Source organism: Eleutherodactylus coqui, chromosome 4 (assembly GCF_035609145.1).
Source record: "Eleutherodactylus coqui strain aEleCoq1 chromosome 4, aEleCoq1.hap1, whole genome shotgun sequence".
Lineage (NCBI taxonomy): Eukaryota > Metazoa > Chordata > Amphibia > Anura > Eleutherodactylidae > Eleutherodactylus > Eleutherodactylus coqui.
Window position 1 is genome coordinate 126,503,934 of NC_089840.1, and position 19,088 is coordinate 126,523,021.

The following is a 19,088-nucleotide window of genomic DNA, read 5'->3' on the forward strand; positions in this document are numbered from 1 at the left end:
CTGCAATGGGATTTCTTTCTGTACCGTCTGTGTCTTCCTGCTAGCCACCCATGCTGCGGGTGCACACAGACTTGCCATAGCGGAGTTGTACCTGTCTGTCCCCCCAAAAAACCTGACAGACTTGGGTAGGGTGCAGAGTGCAGATGGTTTACCCCTTGCTTGTCTATGAGGTATCCAACACCCAAACAGAATGAGTAGTGTGTGGACACATGGAGTCCCCATTGCTATGTTACTCGCAGCACCTTGGGCCACACAAGGTGTTTGCTGGGACAGAGGCTGACCCAGGGCCCGCTCACATACTTCCCACACCGAGTATTGCTGCATTGTGGAGATGTGTAGAAGTGCTGGGCTGGCAGCGGAGTCCCCTTTATGCCCACATTTGCAGCTCCTGACGGAGGTGGCAAAAGATTGGAATGAAGATGGAACGTCAATCTATTATCAATTCTCAACAGCATTGTGGGCTATCGCGCACACTTTCAAAGAGGGTCGCTGCCTGGCTCTGTCAACCGTCTGCAGTGTGTGCCTCCGGTTCCTCCTCATGGCAGACGCACTTATAAATAGACATGAGGGTGGTGTGGCATGAGGGCAGCTGAGGGCTACGCAGGGGCACTTTTGTGTGCGCTGCGGACGCAAGGTCGTGCGCGGGGGGGGGGGGGGGTTGGGCAGCATGTAACCAAGGAGAAGAGGCAGCGGTGTGTTCCACAGGCAGTGATTGTGCTTGGTTGGAGGTAGTGTGGTGCTTAGCTAAGGTGTGCCTTGCTAATGAGGGTTTGTCTGAAGTAAAAATTGTTAAGGGGGTGGGCACTCTTGCCGCTATTGTGGCTTAATAGTGGCTCCTGGGAACCTGAGATGCATGTTTTTTAATGCAGTTTTTGAAGCCAAAAACAGCATCTGTCCTCTACCCTTTATTTCCCTTTGGGTATGCTCACATAGCGGAAATCCAGTTCAACAGCCTAACACTCTCCCTATAGCAGCTACAGCAGGAAAGCACTTTCCCTAATGTCTCTCAGCGTGCATCTGTGCCGAGCCGCGGCCGGGGCAGATTTAAATACTCGGGTGTCACCTGATCTCCCCAGCCACTCACTACAGGGGGGGTGGGATAGGGCTGGAACTTCACAGGAGGAAGTTGTAATGCCTTCCTTGTGTTACTATTGGCCAGAAAATGGCGCAAAATTTTCTGGGAAGAAAATGAAAGTGACTCGAACACCTCGTGGTGCTCGTCTCGGGTAACGAGCATCTCGAGTACCCTAATACTCGAACGAGCATCAAGCTCGGACGAGTACGCTCGCTCATCTCTACTAGTATCCTTATTTTCTTTTCTTTTTCCAGCAGGGAAGAGAATGTGCCTTGGTGAAGCAATGGCAAGGATGAAGCTTTTTCTGTTCCCGACCTTCATACTACAGAACTTCAATTTGAAATGTGATGAAGACTCTTCTAGTATTGATCTCTCCCCTCTACCTAATACCAATGGTTTACTCCCTCGCCCTTATAAAATACAGCTGGTTCTCCACTGACCTTAAAGCTGCTGGCCTCTAATGTAGTACACCCCCTCCCCAACTATGGCTTGTTAATTGCAGCATTTTTCTCTTCATATGCAGCAAATGTACTTAGTGAACCCACTCCGACTCCACAGCCCAGGTGTTTTTGCCATGTTCAGAGATGTCTTTACTATTAAAAGGATCTCTCACTTCAGCAGGTCAATTCGCTCTCTACATAGGCAAGGGTTTCTTGCTTTCTTCCCACTGCACTAGTCACACAAATAATCAATAATCTGGTACTCTACTTGTCCTCAATACAGTCAGCACACTTTGGATGCTGTGAATGATCCATAACCACTTGCAGGAATACAATGATAAAGATATTTAAAGGTGGACATGTAATTTATGTCTGTATCCCCAGCGTTGATTTATCTGGAACTTATCAACTAATAAAGGATTAAATATGTTTTGTTGTGTGTTCTATATGTTCCTGATGGGCAGCAAAGTGCTTTAAGGAAGCTGCTGTCAACTGGGGGGGCGGGAAGGCGTTAAGGAGGGGGAATAAAGCAACTGGTAGGAGGGTCAGGGAAGGAAAGGAAGAGGAGGAGTTTCTGTGTCAGAAGGAAGAAGAAGTGGAAGGAGCCATTGAAGAGGACACCCATCCGCCTAAGAGATGGGCACAATAGGGAGGATTGTCCTTTCATGGGAATGGCACGATACAAAGGTTGGAAGTTGTCACATCTGGTGTGGGCGTTTGTTTGCTTCCCATGTCAGCATTTGGACTGGAGAAGATGGTTCACAAGCCCGAGTTTAAAGGAGCTTCACAGCACCTTCTGGGGTCAGGAAAATTAAAGTTTTTAGTCTGTAAAATGTGGGAAATGTTAAAGTTAAATTTTTTATTATTTTGGATTAATTGTTGTAAAAGGTTAAATTAAAGCTGTGGCCTACCCCACGTTAAAATGCCAATAGCGGTAAGGGGTTTTTTTTTTCTGTTTTAGCGTTAAGAGGGAGAGGGTGGTAGATTAAGTCGGTAGTCTCCCTATCCTGCTCTTATTAGATAAGAATTCACTGGGGCAGAGGGAACTCGCTGTTATTACATGCAATTGCCTATGTATGACACAGCATTTTTGCATGACATTTTTTATCACCACTGAAATGCTTGAGAAATAGAGTCAGAGGTAGAGAGGCTTCAGACTGATAGTTATTAGGGTAAAAGTCTGAGAATGCATGGGTGTGAAGTTCAGAAAAACATTATCACATGTAGTGTACTCTGGACTCTTGCAGATATAGACACAGAGAATGCGCACACACCTGAGGTAAGCAGAGATATTTTGCTATTGCGGGGCATGTACTGGGGACGGGAATTCAATGTAAAAAATATAGCTTTTATGCAGTGGAAAGACACACTTGCAGTGACTTTTCTTTCCTTTATGGACTTTTCACGTGGGACGGAATAGGCTACACAACGCACTGCAAGCTGCAGTAGATTTTGCACCAGGTTACATGTGGATTTTGATGCAGAATTGAAAATGGCTTAAAATCTGCCTGCAATTCCGCATCATAATGTGGACTTTAGTGTAGAAGTTTGCAGCTGAGGTTTTGGCTGCATCCTATGGTGTAATTCCTTCTTGTGTGAAAGGTTCCCTAAGGGTAGCTTTACTTGGGATAACTATAATTTGAATAGTCACTTGATAGGGCAAAGGAAAGCAACAGTTGTTCCATGTAAACACAGCCACCAACCGGGTGACAAGTAAGAATTTATTCACTAGTCGCTTTGTTTTAGCGCACCTAAAAATAGTCGTTGGTTGATTGAGTTTGGTCTGGTGTAAACAGGAAGTTGTTGTCTTTCAACAACTTGCAAATAACTGCAGGGAGGTGTGTGTTTCATGGATAGTGAATTGGGCAACAAGTGAACAAAATTTGATCTTAAGTAAAACCACACACACAACAGTCATTAGTATGCTTTAATGACTATTCTGAGTGACACTTTGGATGATAGCTGTCCCATGTAAAACCACCCTATGCTTTCTGGTGCTTTCTAGATGCTTTAACCCCTTAGTGACCAAGCCTGTTTGCGCCTTAATGACCAGGCCAAATTTTGCAAATCTGACATGTGTCACTTTCACATGGAAAAACACCAGAAAGGTTTTGCATATCCAAGCGATTCTGACATTGTTTTTTTCGCCACATGTTGTACTTCATTTAGGCGGAAAAAAAAGACCGATAGAATTTGTATTTATTAAAAGCGCCAAAATTGGGAACATTTTGAAAAGAAATCGTCATTTTTTCACATTTCCAACTGCAATATCTCAAATATGTGCAAACATAATATAGAAATTTTTGCTAAGATATATATTTCCATCCGTTTACTTTATTTTGGGAGCACATTGGAAAAACCTTTTTTTTTTTTTTTTTTTTAACCATTTAGGAGACGTCCAAATTTAACATTACTTTTCAGCATTTTGAGGAACACTTTGATTTCCTACACCAAGCCAAGATTGGAAAGGCTCATAGGAGTCAAAATAATAGATACCCCCACAGGTCACCCCATTTTAAAAACTACACCCCTTAACGTATTCACTGAGGGGTGTCATGAGTATTTTAACCCCACAGTTTTTTTCAGGAGTCAATGCAATTTAGAAGAGAAAAACTAAAATTTCATATTTTTGCAAATATGTTATTTTAAAGACAGGACTTTTTTTCTATAATAGACATGAAAATGAGGATTTGCACCTCAGAATGGATACCCCTGTTTGTCCCGTGCTCAGAAACATACCCATTGTGGCCCTAGTATTACGTCTGTATACACTATGGGGCCCAAAATGAAAGGAGCAACCGGTGGCTTTCGGAACATAAATTGCTTGAAGGAGATTTAGGCCCTATTGCCCACTTGTAGAGCCATTGAGTGACCAAAACGATGGAGAACCCCAACAAGTGACCCCATTTTGAAAAGTAGACCCCTTAACGAATTTATCTAGGGGGTACAATGACTTTTTTGACTTCACAGTTTCTGAATGAATCTAAGTCAAGCAGAAGGAAAAAAATTACGATTTTCATTTTTTTGGTAATTCTGTCAATTTAAAAGCAGTTTTTTTTGTATGGCACATAAATGAATGAAGACTTGCACCCAAAAATGGATACACCTGTTTGTCTCGTGCTCAGAAACATACCCATTACGGCCCTAGTATTACGTCTGTATGCACAATGGGGCCCAAAATGAAAGGAGCAACTGGTGGCTTTCGGAACAGAAATTTTGCTTGAAGGAGATTTAGTCCCCATTGCCCACTTGTAGAGCCATTGAGTGACCAAAACGATGGAGAACCCCCACAAGTGACCCCATTTTGAAAAGTAGACCCCTTAACGAATTCATCTAGGGGTGTACTGCGTATTTTGACCCTACAGTATTTAAATGAATCTAAGCAAAGCAGAAGGAAAAAATTACGATTTTCTTTTTTTTGGCAATTTTGTCAATTTAAAAACATTTTTTTTGTACAGTGTACATAGGAATGAAGACGTTCACCCCAAAATGAATACCCCCGTTTGTCATGTGTTCAGAAACATATCCATTGTGGCCCTAATCTACTTACAGGGCACATGGCTAGGCCCTTAATGGAGGGAATGCCCGCTGGATTTCAGGGTACAACTGAATAAATTCAAGGTCCCATTGCCCACTTATACGGAAAAAAAATTGATTTCCTAAAAATAACACCCCCCCCCCCGCCATCCCCATTTTTTGACATTCCTTAAATATTAGATAAGTAATATAAACTGCGATTTATGTCCGAAGACAGGGGCAATTACGGAGGCTGGTTGGGATGGGCACATGGGGCAAGAAAACCGGGTATCCCCCCCCTCTTGCTTTTTTGGGGGTATGTCCTGACCTTAGTGGCGGAGATGGGGTGTAAAAAGTGGCGCTGTGAGGCTTTGTAATCTTGCTGCAGTGCAGCGGTCTCACACAGAAGGCGCTCAACAAGCTGCTCCTGGAACTGCATGAAGGCGAGCGTTCCCGGGGCTTCTTGTAAATTACGGATTACAGGTAGCGATCTAAACAACGCCAGGCTCTCACAGCCGTATGCAGAATCCGCTTACGGAGGCCCGCAGCGGATCCCAGCTGTGAGCCCGGCTGTGACCCTGCGTACGGCCACTTAATGTACTGAGCATAACAGTCTACTAACACAGACGGTCATGCGCAGTACATCGTTTTTTGTTTTTTTATTTCCCACGCCGTCGCTTAGAGATGACCTGGGTACCCGCAGCCCGTACACAATGTATTTGCATATGGGCTGCAAGTATATCCGCGGTCATAGAGCACAATGGGCTCTAGGTCGCGGATATCCGCGGTAAAATATAACATGCTGTGTTCTGTTTTCTGCGAGTGGATTACGTAATTCCGACCCACTAATTGGGGGGAATTGTGTAATCCAATGCATACGATTGATCCGTGGATTACCGCTGATCAAGCGCATGCAGAACCCGTAATTCCTCTCTGGTCATGCGTGACCGGCCTAATGTTATATCGCTAATTTATCATGTGACCGGGGACCGCTCAACGAGGTCTCCGGTCACTGCTCCAAGCACTCAGCGACCGTTGGGAGCAAGGAGATTTAAAATTTCCTGGGCTCCCCGACTCCTGCGAATGTGTCCGGCATTTTGCCGGCGGGCGCATGCGCAGCAGTCGGAAGGGTACATGGAGTATAATTGCATCTGGATTCAAATACGGAAGCCTCCGAGAAGATGTTTCATCTCCTCTCACCGATCGCATCGGTGAGGGGAGATGAAACTGCCACTTTTTAAAGAACTTTTACGTGATCGCCATTATGCATTGGATAACGGCAATCACGTGACCAGTAACCGCATACAGCGGCCCCCCGTGACATCTCCAGGCTCTTGGCTACCTTTGGTAGCCAGCAGCATGGAGATTTTAAATTTCTTGGGCAATCTTTCACTTTTGCGCATGCGTCCGCCATCATGCGCAAAAGCTGGGGTAAGGTCCACGGATCAACATCCCAGCAGGGAACAAATCCGGGACCTTGGGTACATAATTTCATCCCCCCTTACGGATACGATCCGTAAGGGGAGATGAAACTTTAAAGGGGTTGTCCCGCGGCAGCAAGTGGGTCTATACACTTCTGTATGGCCATATTAATGCACTTTGTAATGTACATTGTGCATTAATTATGAGCCATACAGAAGTTATAAAAAGTTTTATACTTACCTGCTCCGTTGCTGGCGTCCTCGTTCCCATGGAGCCGACTAATTTTCGCCCTCCGATGGCCAAATTAGCCGCGCTTGCGCAGTCCGGGTCTTCTGCTCTCTTCAATGGAGCCGCTCGTGCAGAATGCCGGCTCCGTGTAGCTCCGCCCCGTCACGTGCCGATTCCAGCCAATCAGGAGGCTGGAATCGGCAATGGACCGCACAGAAGAGCTGCGGTCCACGGAGGAAGAGGATCCCAGCGGCCATCTTCACCGGTAAGTATAGAAGTCACCGGAGCGCGGGGATTCAGGTAAGCGCTCTGGTAAGCTTTCTTTAGGTCCCTGCATCGGGGTTGTCTCGCGCCGACCGGGGGGGGGGGGGTTGAAAAAAAAAACCCCCGTTTCGGCGCGGGACAACCCCTTTACCTTTATAAACTTTTTTTTTTTTTTTTTTACTTTTTAACTTTATATGATCACCGTTATCCGATGGATAACGGTGATCATATGACTGGAAACTGCATACAGCGGTCCCCAGTCATCAGTCATATCTCCCTGCACTTGGCTATCTGTGACAGCCGGGTGCAGGGAGATTTTCAATTTGCTGGGCTCGCCGGACTTCTGCGCATGCGCGCCACATCGGCGCATGCGCAGAAGCCAGCGGAGGATCCCGACACCGGAGGAAGAGGGGTGAGTATTTGCACCTTCCCTCATGGATCTGATCCATGAGGGGAGGTGATGCTTTTCTTTGGATAACGGCGATCGCGGTCCCCGCTGACATCTCCTGCCTCCCGGCTACCTACAGGAGTCGGGAGCCAGGAGATTTTAAAATTCCCGGGCCGCCAGGCCTTCTGTGCATGCGGCTGACGTAATGCCGCCTGGCGCACATGCGCAGAACGCCGGCTCCGGGGCCCGGAGCATCAGAAGAGCGGGGAGCAGTGCGGCGGACGGGGGTGAGTAATTTCAGCTGCCCTGATGGATCTGATCCATTAGGGCAGCTGAATCTTTAACTCTTTTTGCACTTTTATTTACTTTTTTGCGATTGGCGCTATCCGTTGGATAGCGCCGATCGCAATGCTGGGAGATGACAGCCCGGGATGACAGCTCCATGATTTTGGCTACCTGCCGACACCGACAGCATGGAGCTGTCACGTCCAGAGCCCGAGGGGCTTTATTCTCTGCAGGACACGTGTTTTTACATCCTCAGAGAATAAAGCCCACTTCAGGAGGACGTAAAAACACTATGGGCTGGTCGTTAAGAGGTTAAACAAGGGTTAAATGAATAGTTACGGCTTTGGTCCTTGATTGAAAATGCACATTAAAAAAATGATGAAAAGTTATAGGATAAATATAAATTGGGAGATTGAAAATAGAGCAAATAAAACTGAACTATTTATTTTAAGGGTTTCTCGTATTATAATTTGAACATTGCTTTTCATAAACAATAAATCAGCTCTCCTTCAGAATGAAAAAAACTGTTTTTAGGTAGATGCTCTATAAATCAATCTTTGACCAATTAAGGAGCATTAAAACATGCTAGACATATAAGACAAACCAGGAATACTCATTTGTAGACTGCTGTTTTGGCTTTATTGAAAATAACTTTATATCAATTGTAGGCAGTTAAAGGGTGAAGTTGTGGATGGGGTATATCTCCCTCCCAGGCTCTTAGTCTGGACAGGGTGGCGGTCCAGTCCACAACTTCACCCTAGTCCTTAGGATGCTCAGCTGTAGGCACTGACCCCGTTACTGGGGCATAAAAGGCTGCAGCTCCCAAGGAGTCAGTGTCTGACAGCCTGAGGAGAGAATACCATTTCACAGCAGGACCTAGAGAAACCTCAGAGCAACCTGCATGGTGCAGCATTGCATATGTTATATTGCATGGACTTTTGTGTTGCTGTTCTGTTGCCTGGAAGCATACGTTAAAATAAAGACTGAAGTAAGTTTTTATGCACTTTTGAGTCCAGTGTGTTGTTGCCACCCCCACCCCCTGGAGGACACTGTTACATTATCAATTGGTCATAACATGCATAACATACGATTAGAGATGAGCGAGCACCAAAATGCTCGGGTGCTCGTTACTCGAGACGAATTTTTCGCGATGCTCGAGGGTTCGTTTCGAGTAACGAACCCTATTGAAGTCAATGGGCGACTCGAGCATTTTTGTATATAGCCAATGCTCGCTAAGGTTTTCATTTGTGAAAATCGGGGGAATTCAAGAAAGTGATGGGAACAACACAGAAACGGATAGGGCAGGCGAGGGGCTACATGTTGGGTTGCATATGAAGTTCACAGGTCCCACTATTAAGCCACAATAGCAGCAAGAGTGGGCCCCCCCCCCCCAACAACTTTAACATCTGAAAAGCCCTCATTAGCAATGCATACCTTAGCTAAGCACCACACTACCTCCAACAAAGCACAATCACTGCCTGCATGACACTCCGCTGCCACTTCTCCTGGGTTACATGCTGCCAAATCCCCCCCCCCCCACGAACCAGTGTCCACAGCGCACACCAAACTGTCCCTGCCCAGCCTTCAGCTGCCCTCATGCCACGCCACCCTCATGTCTATTTATAAGGGCGTCTGCCACAGGAAAAGCAGGCACACACTGCAGAGGGTTGGCATGGCTAGGCAGCGACCCTCTTTAAAAGGGGCGGGGCGATAGCCCACAATGCTGTACAGAAGCAATGAGAAATCCAATCCTGTGCCACCTCCATCTGGAGCTGCACACGTGGGCATAGCAATGGGGAACCTATGTGCCACACACTATTCATTCTGTCAAGGTGTCTACATGCCCCAGTCAGACCGTGGTTTTTTATATATAGTCACAGGCAGGTACAACTTCGCAATGGGAATTCCGTGTGCACCCACAGCATGGGTGGCTCCCTGGAACCCACCGGCGGTACATAAAAATATCCCATTGCATTGCCCATCACAGCTGAGGTAGTAATGTCATGTTTAATGCAGGTGGGCTTCGGCCCACACTGCATGCCCCAGTCAGACTGGGGTTCTTTAGAAGTGGAAACAGATGCATTTACAACTCCCTGTCGACCCACAGCATGGGTGGGTGCCAGGAAGCCACCGGCGGTACATAAATATATCCCATTGCATTGCCCAACACAGCTGAGGTAGTAATGTCATGTTTAATGCAGGTGGGCTTCGGCCCACACTGCATGCCCCAGTCAGACTGGGGTTCTTTAGAAGTGGAAACAGATGCATTTACAACTCCCTGTGGACCCACAGCATGGGTGGCTCCCTGGAACCCACCGGCAGTACATAAACATATCCCATTGCATTGCCCAACACAGCGGATGTAACGTCAGCTGTAATGCAGGTGGGCTAAAAATTCATTTGATTACACTGTAGGCGAGGGCCCACAAAAATTGCTGTATCAACAGTACTAATGTACATCCGAAAAATTGGCCATGGCCAACCAAGAGGGCAGGTGAAACCCATTAATCGCTTTGGTTAATGTGGCTTAATTGGTAACTAGGCTAGGAGGCAGCCCAGTTAAAATAAAAATTGGTGGAGGTGAAAGTTTCAACGCTTTAATGAGCATTGAAACGTATAAAAATTGTTTAGAAAAATTATATGACTGAGCCTTGTGGGCCTAAGAAAAATTGACCGTTCGGCGAGATTATGTGAGGTTTCAGGAGGAGGAGCAGGAGGAGGAGGAATATTATACACAGATTGATGAAGCGAAAAGGTCCCCGTTTTTGATGGGGATACAGAACGATGCTTCCATCCGTGGGTGCAGCCTACCTATTGCTTAGGTAACGCTGCTGTCCGCTGGTGGAGAAGAGAAGTCTGGGGAAATCCAGGCTTTGTTCATCTTGATGAGTGTAAGCCTGTCGGCACTGTCGGTTGACAGGCGGGTACGCTTATCTGTGATGATTCCCCCAGCCGCACTAAACACCCTCTCTGACAAGACGCTAGCCGCAGGACAAGCAAGCACCTCCAGGGCATACAGCGCGAGTTCAGGCCACGTGTCCAGCTTCGACACCCAGTAGTTGTAGGGGGCAGAGGCGTCACGGAAGACGGTCGTGCGATCGGCTACGTACTCCCTCACCATCCTTTTACAGTGCTCCCGCCGACTCAGCCGTGACTGGGGAGCGGTGACACAGTCTTGCTGGGGAGCCAGAAAGCTGTCAAGGGCCTTACAGAGTGTTCCCCTGCCTGAGCTGTACATGCTGCCTGATCTCCGCGCCTCCCCTGCTACCTGGCCCTCGGAACTGCGCCTTCGGCCACTAGCGCTGTCGGATGGGAATTTTACCATCAGTTTGTCCGCCAGGGTCCTGTGGTATAGCAACACTCTCGAACCCCTTTCCTCTTCGGGTATGAGAGTGGAAAGGTTCTCCTTATACCGTGGGTCGAGCAGTGTGTATACTCAGTAATCCGTAGTGGCCAGAATGCGTGTAACGCGAGGGTCACGAGAAAGGCATCCTAACATGAAGTCAGCCATGTGTGCCAGGGTACCTGTACGCAACATATGGCTGTCCTCACTAGGAAGATCACTTTCAGGATCCTCCTCCTCCTCCTCCTCAGGCCATACACGCTGAAAGGATGACAGGCCAGCAGCATGTGTACCCTCACCAGTGGGCCAAGCTGTGTCTTCCCCCTCCTCCTCATCTTCCTCCTCCTCCTCCTCCTCCTCCTCCTCACCGCGCTGAGATATAGACAGGAGGGTGCTCTGACTATCCAGCGACATACTGTCTTCTCCTGGCTCTGTTTCCGAGTGCAAAGCGTCTGCCTTTATGGTTTGCAGGGAACTTCTCAAGAGGCATAAAAGAGGAATGGTGACGCTAATGATTGCAGCATCGCCGCTCACCAACTGGGTAGACTCCTCAAAGTTTCGAAGGACCTGGCAGATGTCTGCCAACCAGGCCCACTCTTCTGAAAATAATTGAGGAGGCTGACTCCCACTGCGCCGCCCATGTTGGAGTTGGTATTCCACTATAGCTCTACGCTGCTCATAGAGCCTGGCCAACATGTGGAGCATAGAGTTCCACCGTGTGGGCACGTCGCACAGCAGTCGGTGCACTGGCAGATTAAACCGATGTTGCAGGGTGCGCAGGGTGGCAGCGTCCGTGTGGGACTTGCGGAAATGTGCGCAGAGCCGGCGCACCTTTCCGAGCAGGTCTGACAAGCGTGGGTAGCTTTTCAGAAAGCGCTGAACCACCAAATTAAAAACGTGGGCCAGGCATGGCACATGCGTGAGGCTGCCGAGCTGCAGAGCCACCACCAGGTTACGGCCGTTGTCACATACGACCATGCCCGGTTGGAGGCTCAGCGGCGCAAGCCAGCGGTCGGTCTGCTCTGTCAGACCCTGCAGCAGTTCGTGGGCCGTGTGCCTCCTATCTCCTAAGCTGAGTAGTTTCAGCACGGCCTGCTGACGCTTGCCCACCGCTGTGCTGCCAAGACGCGCGACACCGACTGCTGGCGTCGTGCTGCTGCTGACACATCTTGATTGCGAGACAGAGGTTGCGTTGGAGGAGGAGGGTGCTTTAGTGGAGGAAGCATATACCACCGCAGATACCACCACCGAGCTGGGGCCCGCAATTCTGGGGGTGGGAAGGACGTGAGCGGTCCCAGGCTCTGACTCTGTCCCAGCCTCCACTAAATTCACCCAATGTGCCGTCAGGGAGATATAGTGGCCCTGCCCGCCTGTGCTTGTCCACGTGTCCGTTGTTAAGTGGACCTTGGCAGTAACCGCGTTGCTGAGGGCACGTACAATGTTGCGGGAGACGTGGTCGTGCAGGGCTGGGACGGCACATCGGGAAAAATAGTGGCGACTGGGAACTGAGTATCGCGGGGCCGCCGCCGCCATCATACTTTTGAAGGACTCCGTTTCCACAACCCTACACGGCAGCATCTCCAGGCTGATAAATTTGGCTACGTGCACGTTTAACGCTTGAGCGTGCGGGTGCGTGGCGGCGTACTTGCGCTCCAACACTTGCGCTAGCGACGGCTGGATGTTGCGCTGAGAGACATTGGTGGATGGGGCCGAGGACAGCGGAGGTGAGGGTGTGGGTGCAGGCCAGGAGACGGTAGTGCCTGTGTCCTCAGAGCGGGGTTGGATCTCAGTGGCAGGTTGGGGCACAGGGGGAGAGGCAGCGGTGCAAACCGGAGGCGGTGAACGGCCTTCGTCCCACCTTGTGGGGTGCTTGGCCATCATATGTCTGCGCATGCTGGTGGTGGTGAGGCTGGTGGTGGTGGCTCCCCGGCTGATCTTGGCGCGACAAAGGTTGCACACCACTGTTCGTCAGTTGTCTGCACTCTCAGTGAAAAACTGCCAGACCTTTGAGCACCTCGGCCTCTGCAGGGTGGCATGGCGCGAGGGGGCGCTTTGGGAAACAGTTGGTGGATTATTCGGTCTGGCCGTACCTCTACCCCTGGCCACCGCACTGCCTCTTCCAACCTGCCCTGCTGCTGCCCTTGCCTCCCCCTCTGAAGACCTGTCCTCAGTAGGCGTAGCAAACCAGGTGGGGTCAGTCACCTCATCGTCCTGCTGCTCTTCCTCAGAATCCTCTGTGCGCTCCTCCCTCGGACTTAATGCCCTTACTACTACCTCACTGATAGACAACTGTGTCTCATCGTCATCGGCCTCCTCACCCACTGAAAGGTCTTGAGACAGTTGCCGGAAGTCCCCAGCCTCATCCCCCGGACCCCGGGAACTTTCCAATGGTTGGGCATCTGTGATGATAAACTCCTCTGGTGGGAGAGGAACCACTGCTGCCCAATCTGAGCAGGGGCCCGAGAACAGTTCCTGGGAGTCTGCCCGCTCCTCAGAATGTCTCATTTTCATGGAATGAGGAGGCTGGGAGGCAGGAGAAGCAGCAGCCAGAGGATTCTGAGTTGCAGCAGTGGACGGCGCAGAACTCTGGGTGGACGATAGGTTGCTGGAAGCACTTTCTGCCATCCACGACAGGACCTGCTCACACTGCTCATTTTCTAATAAAGGTCTACCACGTGGACCCATTAAATGTGCTATGAATGTGGGGACGCCAGAAACGTGCCTCTCTCCTGATCCCGCAGCAGTCGGCTGCGATACACCTGGATCAGGAGCTCGGCCTGTGCCCACACCCGGACTAGGGCCTCCGCGTCCTCGGCCGCGCCCACGTCCTCTAGGCCTACCCCTACCCCTCAGCATGCTGTATTACCAGGAATGCAGAAACACAACACTGTAATTTAATGTGCCGCTTATTGGCCTGTGGTTGGAGGCTGAGTTCGCTTACGGAACGACCGGAAATAATTTGGTGCAAGCCTGCTGTAACACTTAGCTGCCTGCGTATTTATTTTGAGAAATAGTACCCCCAGCAGACACGGACCCAGAACACTGAGCAGAAGGACAGGCAGGCCAAATAGATTTTTTTAAAATCTTTTTTTCAAAAGGACCACTGCGTATATTCAATCTATAATATGTCTTCTGGCCCTGCCTACACAATTCTGTCCCTGGACTGTGTGACGGAACTGCAGTGCTGCACTGTTATTAAGTGCAACAGAACGGTGATTTCAGAGCCAGGAAATAATTTGGCGCAAGCCTGCTGTAACACTTAGCTGCCTGCGTATTTATTTTGAGAAATAGTACCCCCAGCAGACACGGACCCAGAACACTGAGCAGAGTGACAAGCAGGCCAAATAGATTTTTTTTAAATCTTTTTTTCAAAAGGACCACTGCGTATATTCAATCTAATATGTCTTCTGGCCCTGCCTACACAATTCTGTCCCTGGACTATTACTGCAGGGCGCAATGCTCTGCACGGCCGATATACCAAAAAAAAAAAAAAGTGCAACACTGCTAAAAGCAGCCTCCACACTACTGCACACGGTTAGATGTGGCCCTAAGAAGGACCGTTGGGGTTCTTGAAGCCTACACTAACTCCTAAGACTCTCCCTACAGCAGCTCCAGCACGATAGCACTTTCCCTCAGCTAAGTCACAACGCATCTGAGGCGAGCCGCGGGAGGGGCCGATTTTTATACTCGGGTGACACCTGATCTCCCCAGCCACTCACTGCAGGGGGGTGGTATAGTGCTTGAACGTCGCAGGGGGAAGTTGTAATGCCTTCCCTGTCTTTCAATTGGCCAGAAAAGCGCGCTAACGTCTCAGAGAGGAAAGTGAAAGTAACTCGAACATCGCGTGGTACTCGTTACGTGTAATGAGCATCTCGAACACGCTAATACTCGAACAAGTATCAAGCTCGGACGAGTACGTTCGCTCATCTCTACATACGATCTATTGCGACCCAGCGCAGTACAATAAATATCACATGCATATGTTTTAGTACAAGAGCACAAAAAATACAGTGCAGGTAACTAACCTGCACTATACAGTACATTACACACTTTTCTACTCCAACACTATAAAGCTACAAAAGCTAAAGTGAGAGGTGAACATAGGGAGAAAATGGAATTGGGATGGGAATCACAGATTTGAAGCTTTATTAAAATAAAAATAGACCAAGGGGAGAAGGAGGTAAAAACTTCTTAACACCCAGACTGTCCATGGTAGCATGATACTATTTCTCCTTGCGGAGATCTAGCTGATGTAGAATCTGACAGGAAAATGTATGAAAACGGTCTTTCTAGTGTTAATTATACTAGCTACTCTGTAAGTTAATGTCTACACCATTAAAGAGCCTTGAACAATGCCTAGGGATGTCAGTAGTAAACCGTTTCAGGGTTCTCTGTCCCTTCGTTAATACAGAATGGGGTACCACCCCAGAGCTGTGTCAAAGCCAAAGTTTCTATTTTACTAGTTGCTAATTATACTTCATGCTTCATCTTTTATACTTGGAAAATAAAGAATGCAGCACAAACCCAATGATGCATTTTAGTGGATTTATCAGAACCATTTTTCTCCTTTCCGTATTTTAGTGACTTTGACTTAAGCTGACGTGTGATGATGGATTTTGGAGTTCCTGGATCATTGATACTTGCTCTTTGTGTCACATGTCTCATTCTTCTTATCATGTGGTCAGAGAACAGTAAACGGAAGAATATGCCTCCTGGACCAACTCCCCTTCCTATCCTGGGAAACATGCTACAACTGAACATGGGAGAACTGCCAAAGTCATTAATAAAAGTGAGAACACATTACCTACAGTACCATGTCGGGGTTATTAACCATCTATAAATTCAGAGACAGTCAGCAGAAGGCAGGGCTTTTGCCATACATAGCATCTGCTAAAATAAAGCCCTATCCTTGATTTGTTTTCTCTCTTAAACTTTGCACTGCATGGAGCAAACAAAGGTCCATGCTTGCAGAATCCAGTAAGATGGCTAAAGATGTGACCGAGAGAGGGCAAGGGCTATTTCATCCTCCATTCCTCTCTGTAAAAAGTGTTGCTGCTGTGCAAATAGCCGGGGCTGGCAGTGAGGGAAGAGAACGATGGGCTGCTCAGGCAGATTCTAGGGAGGTGCAGAGAACATCGTGGTCTGTGCTTGTTGTTTCATAGGGAGTGTACCAAGAACCGAAAATGAACTCTTAGTTGTAGGGGTACAATATTGCTATAATCCTTGAGTCACATGGCTTTATATTGTGTTTTAGTGGCTCCGAAGGCACCCATAAATCTTCACAATCACAAATGATTGGGTGAATAATACTAATGTAGATGAATATGGACAGTAGACATATGCAGTGTCCAGACCACTGACAATTTGTGCTCTGGGTTCTTTAATGTGGAGTACAACACTGAGCAATGAGCACATTTATCTGAATGCTATATACATATACACTACTGGTTGATGCATCACATGTGAAGCATGTGAACTGCGATGTACCACAATCAAAACCAGTAGCACTGCCAGTAGTGCAGTTGCAATCAAAATTAAATCAACCCCCATTTGAAATTTGGTTTATTTGCTGAATTTCCAAACTTTCAGCTGTTTGAAAAAAAAAAAAAAAAACAAAAAAAAAAAACAATCAAACAAGACCAATTTAAAAAACGTCTGACAGATCCAACTTGCTATATAAGCTGAACAGTCCCATGGCAGTCCTATCAGGGATTGACACCCTTTCCTATATGTACACTCATACACAGCTGTCAATCACTGATAGGATCGCCCATTGGACTGTTCAGTTTAGAATGTGTGAAGATATAAATCACTAAAATACAAGTTATACTGAATCTTGCCCCATAAAACTACATATCAATCTGCTCTGCTCCTTCTCTTTATAGCATATTGTCTGCAGTTTATACAGTATATCTAAAGTGACAGGTTCCCTTTAAGTAGCTCAACACAACTAAATATGAGATGTAGATAAAGGCTTCCACAGCAGCACCTAATTTCAGGCAGGGTATGCCAATATCGGCAAAAATATGTGCAGGTTCAGAAAACGGGGTTGGATCCAGTTCCCCAAACAGTCCAAGCAAGATGAAATATGAACAGCACAATTAGGTGCAATAATAAAAGTTTACATCCGCATGGATGTCACTTTATTTTTCATTGGCATAAAAAACAGGCGACGTTTCGACTGCACAGCCGCAGTATATTTAAAGTGACAGGTTCCCTTTAAGTAGCTCAACACAACTAAATATGAGAAGTGGTTTCTCCAAACTCAACACAAAATGCCACTTTTAATGACTACTGTAGTCTCAGAATTATTCAACTGACAGAATAGAAATCCTCATATTTGCAAATCAGATATTGTCTCAAGCACACTTCATTAGTTGCATTAGGTGTACTTGAAATAAAATGCGCTGGATCAGATCTTTAAGACCCATTTAGACGGAGCGATGATCACTCAAAGATCGCTCAAATGACAGTTTGAGTGACAGCTTTGAGGGATCATTTTGCATAAACTATTAAGTAGCTACTCAGCTACTTAATAGCTATTTAGTGTGCAAATGAAGCCTTTATCTGTATGCAGTTAATAGCCAGAGGGCTCTTATCTGCTTTCAGTTCCTTTGTTCTCCAGCGGGAAACAATGCTATCAGCACTACCCGCGAAGAACTCTTGATAAGACCTCACAACGATTTTTAGGTTGACCTGAATTTAATGATCAGCTAGCAGTGCACGAAAAGTGCACAATGGCCGCGTGTTTAGACACAACGATTATTGCTCAAATGATCGCTTTTTAGCGATTTTTGAGCAATCATCGCTCTGTGTAAATGGGCCTTTAAGCCGTAAATATAGTTTATTTCTTTATTTGTACCCATTTACCCAAGTTTTTAAACTGTCCAAAAAGCCCTCTTCCTGTGTCATTTTTGCAAAAACAAGATGTGAGGGCTACATTACTGCCACCAATAAGCGGTCTTTTTTTGCCTAGGATAAATAATGTGATTACTGCCAGAAATTAACAGGTGGTTATTGAGGTTTTATTTTCACATGTTGCTGCCAGATTTTTTTTTTAATTCCCAGACAACCCCTTTAATTTTGGAATCTTTGTGATTCAAGGATATTATGTTGGTGATGTTTTCAGGATGTAACATGAAGACATGGTGTATATATTAGGCCTCATGTCCACGGGGAAAATCAGGCCCGCTACGGATTCTCCATGGAGAATCCGTAGCGGGTCCCTCCTGCCCCGCGGACATGAGGGCTGAAAATAAGAATAAACTTACCCGCAGCAGGCCGTGCAGGTCTTCTCTTCGCGGCCGGATCTTCTTTCTTCGGCCGGCAGATATGCTCAGCACTGCGCCGGGCACATCCGCCGGGCCGAAGAAAGAAGATCCGGCCACGAAGAAGAGAAGACCTGCATGGCCCGTTGCGGGTAAGTTTATTCTGATTTTAGGTCTCCCGCGGATCCGGACGGCTTTCATAGACTTCAATAGAAGCCTGCGGGAGCCATCCCCGTGGGAGACCCGCACGAAAATGGAGCATGGTCCAGATTTTTTCATGCTCCAGGATTTTTTAAATTCACTTTTATTGACCATCCGCGGGTATTTATCTACCCACAGACGGTCAATGCATTCCAATGGGGTGCAAATCCGCGTGCGGGTGATCCGCTGCAGATTTTAATTCTTATTTTGCCTGTGGACATGAGCCCTAAAGGGGAGGGGTATATGTCTGTAAACATTTTTGTCTGTGATTTTTGGTACAGGTGTCCAGAAAAATTGGATGAGGAGGTTGGCAAACCTGTACCATGTCCAGCAATGACATTAATAGGGATAAATGGATAATATTAATGTATTTATATTACTTTTGCTATAGCTTGCCAAAATTTATGGAGATGTCTTCACTGTTTATCTGGGCCCGAGGAGAGTGGTCATCTTACATGGATGTGATGTTGTTAAGGAAGCTTTAATAGACAATTCTCATGTCTTCAGTCAACGAGGGGAAATTCCTATAGCTCAAATGCTGTTTAAGGATTTTGGTAAGTCTAACATATGAGGCTTCCATCCTACGATAGGTGAGACATGAAATGTATGAAAGAAAATATACTGTACATCTACAATCCTACAATCCCACCTTTAATAT

At 47.2% G+C, this 19,088-nt stretch overlaps 1 protein-coding gene across 3 annotated transcripts in view; it reads left to right on the forward strand.

Moving 5' to 3' along the window:
* Positions 1 to 2,165: 2,165 nt before the first annotated feature.
* Positions 2,166 to 19,088, forward strand: part of LOC136625673 (cytochrome P450 2C8-like) — a 33,157-nt gene continuing 16,234 nt past the window's right edge. The window contains exons 1-3 of one of the 3 annotated variants that reach the window (XM_066600072.1): positions 2,166 to 2,202; positions 15,543 to 15,750; positions 18,822 to 18,984. In XM_066600072.1, the coding sequence (XP_066456169.1) occupies positions 15,568 to 15,750; positions 18,822 to 18,984 (346 nt within the window). In that variant the 5' untranslated portion in view covers positions 2,166 to 2,202; positions 15,543 to 15,567. Of the gene's footprint in view, positions 2,203 to 2,665; positions 2,795 to 15,542; positions 15,751 to 18,821; positions 18,985 to 19,088 lie in introns of those variants that run through there. The other 2 variants (XM_066600071.1, XM_066600073.1) reach the window with 2 other exon arrangements.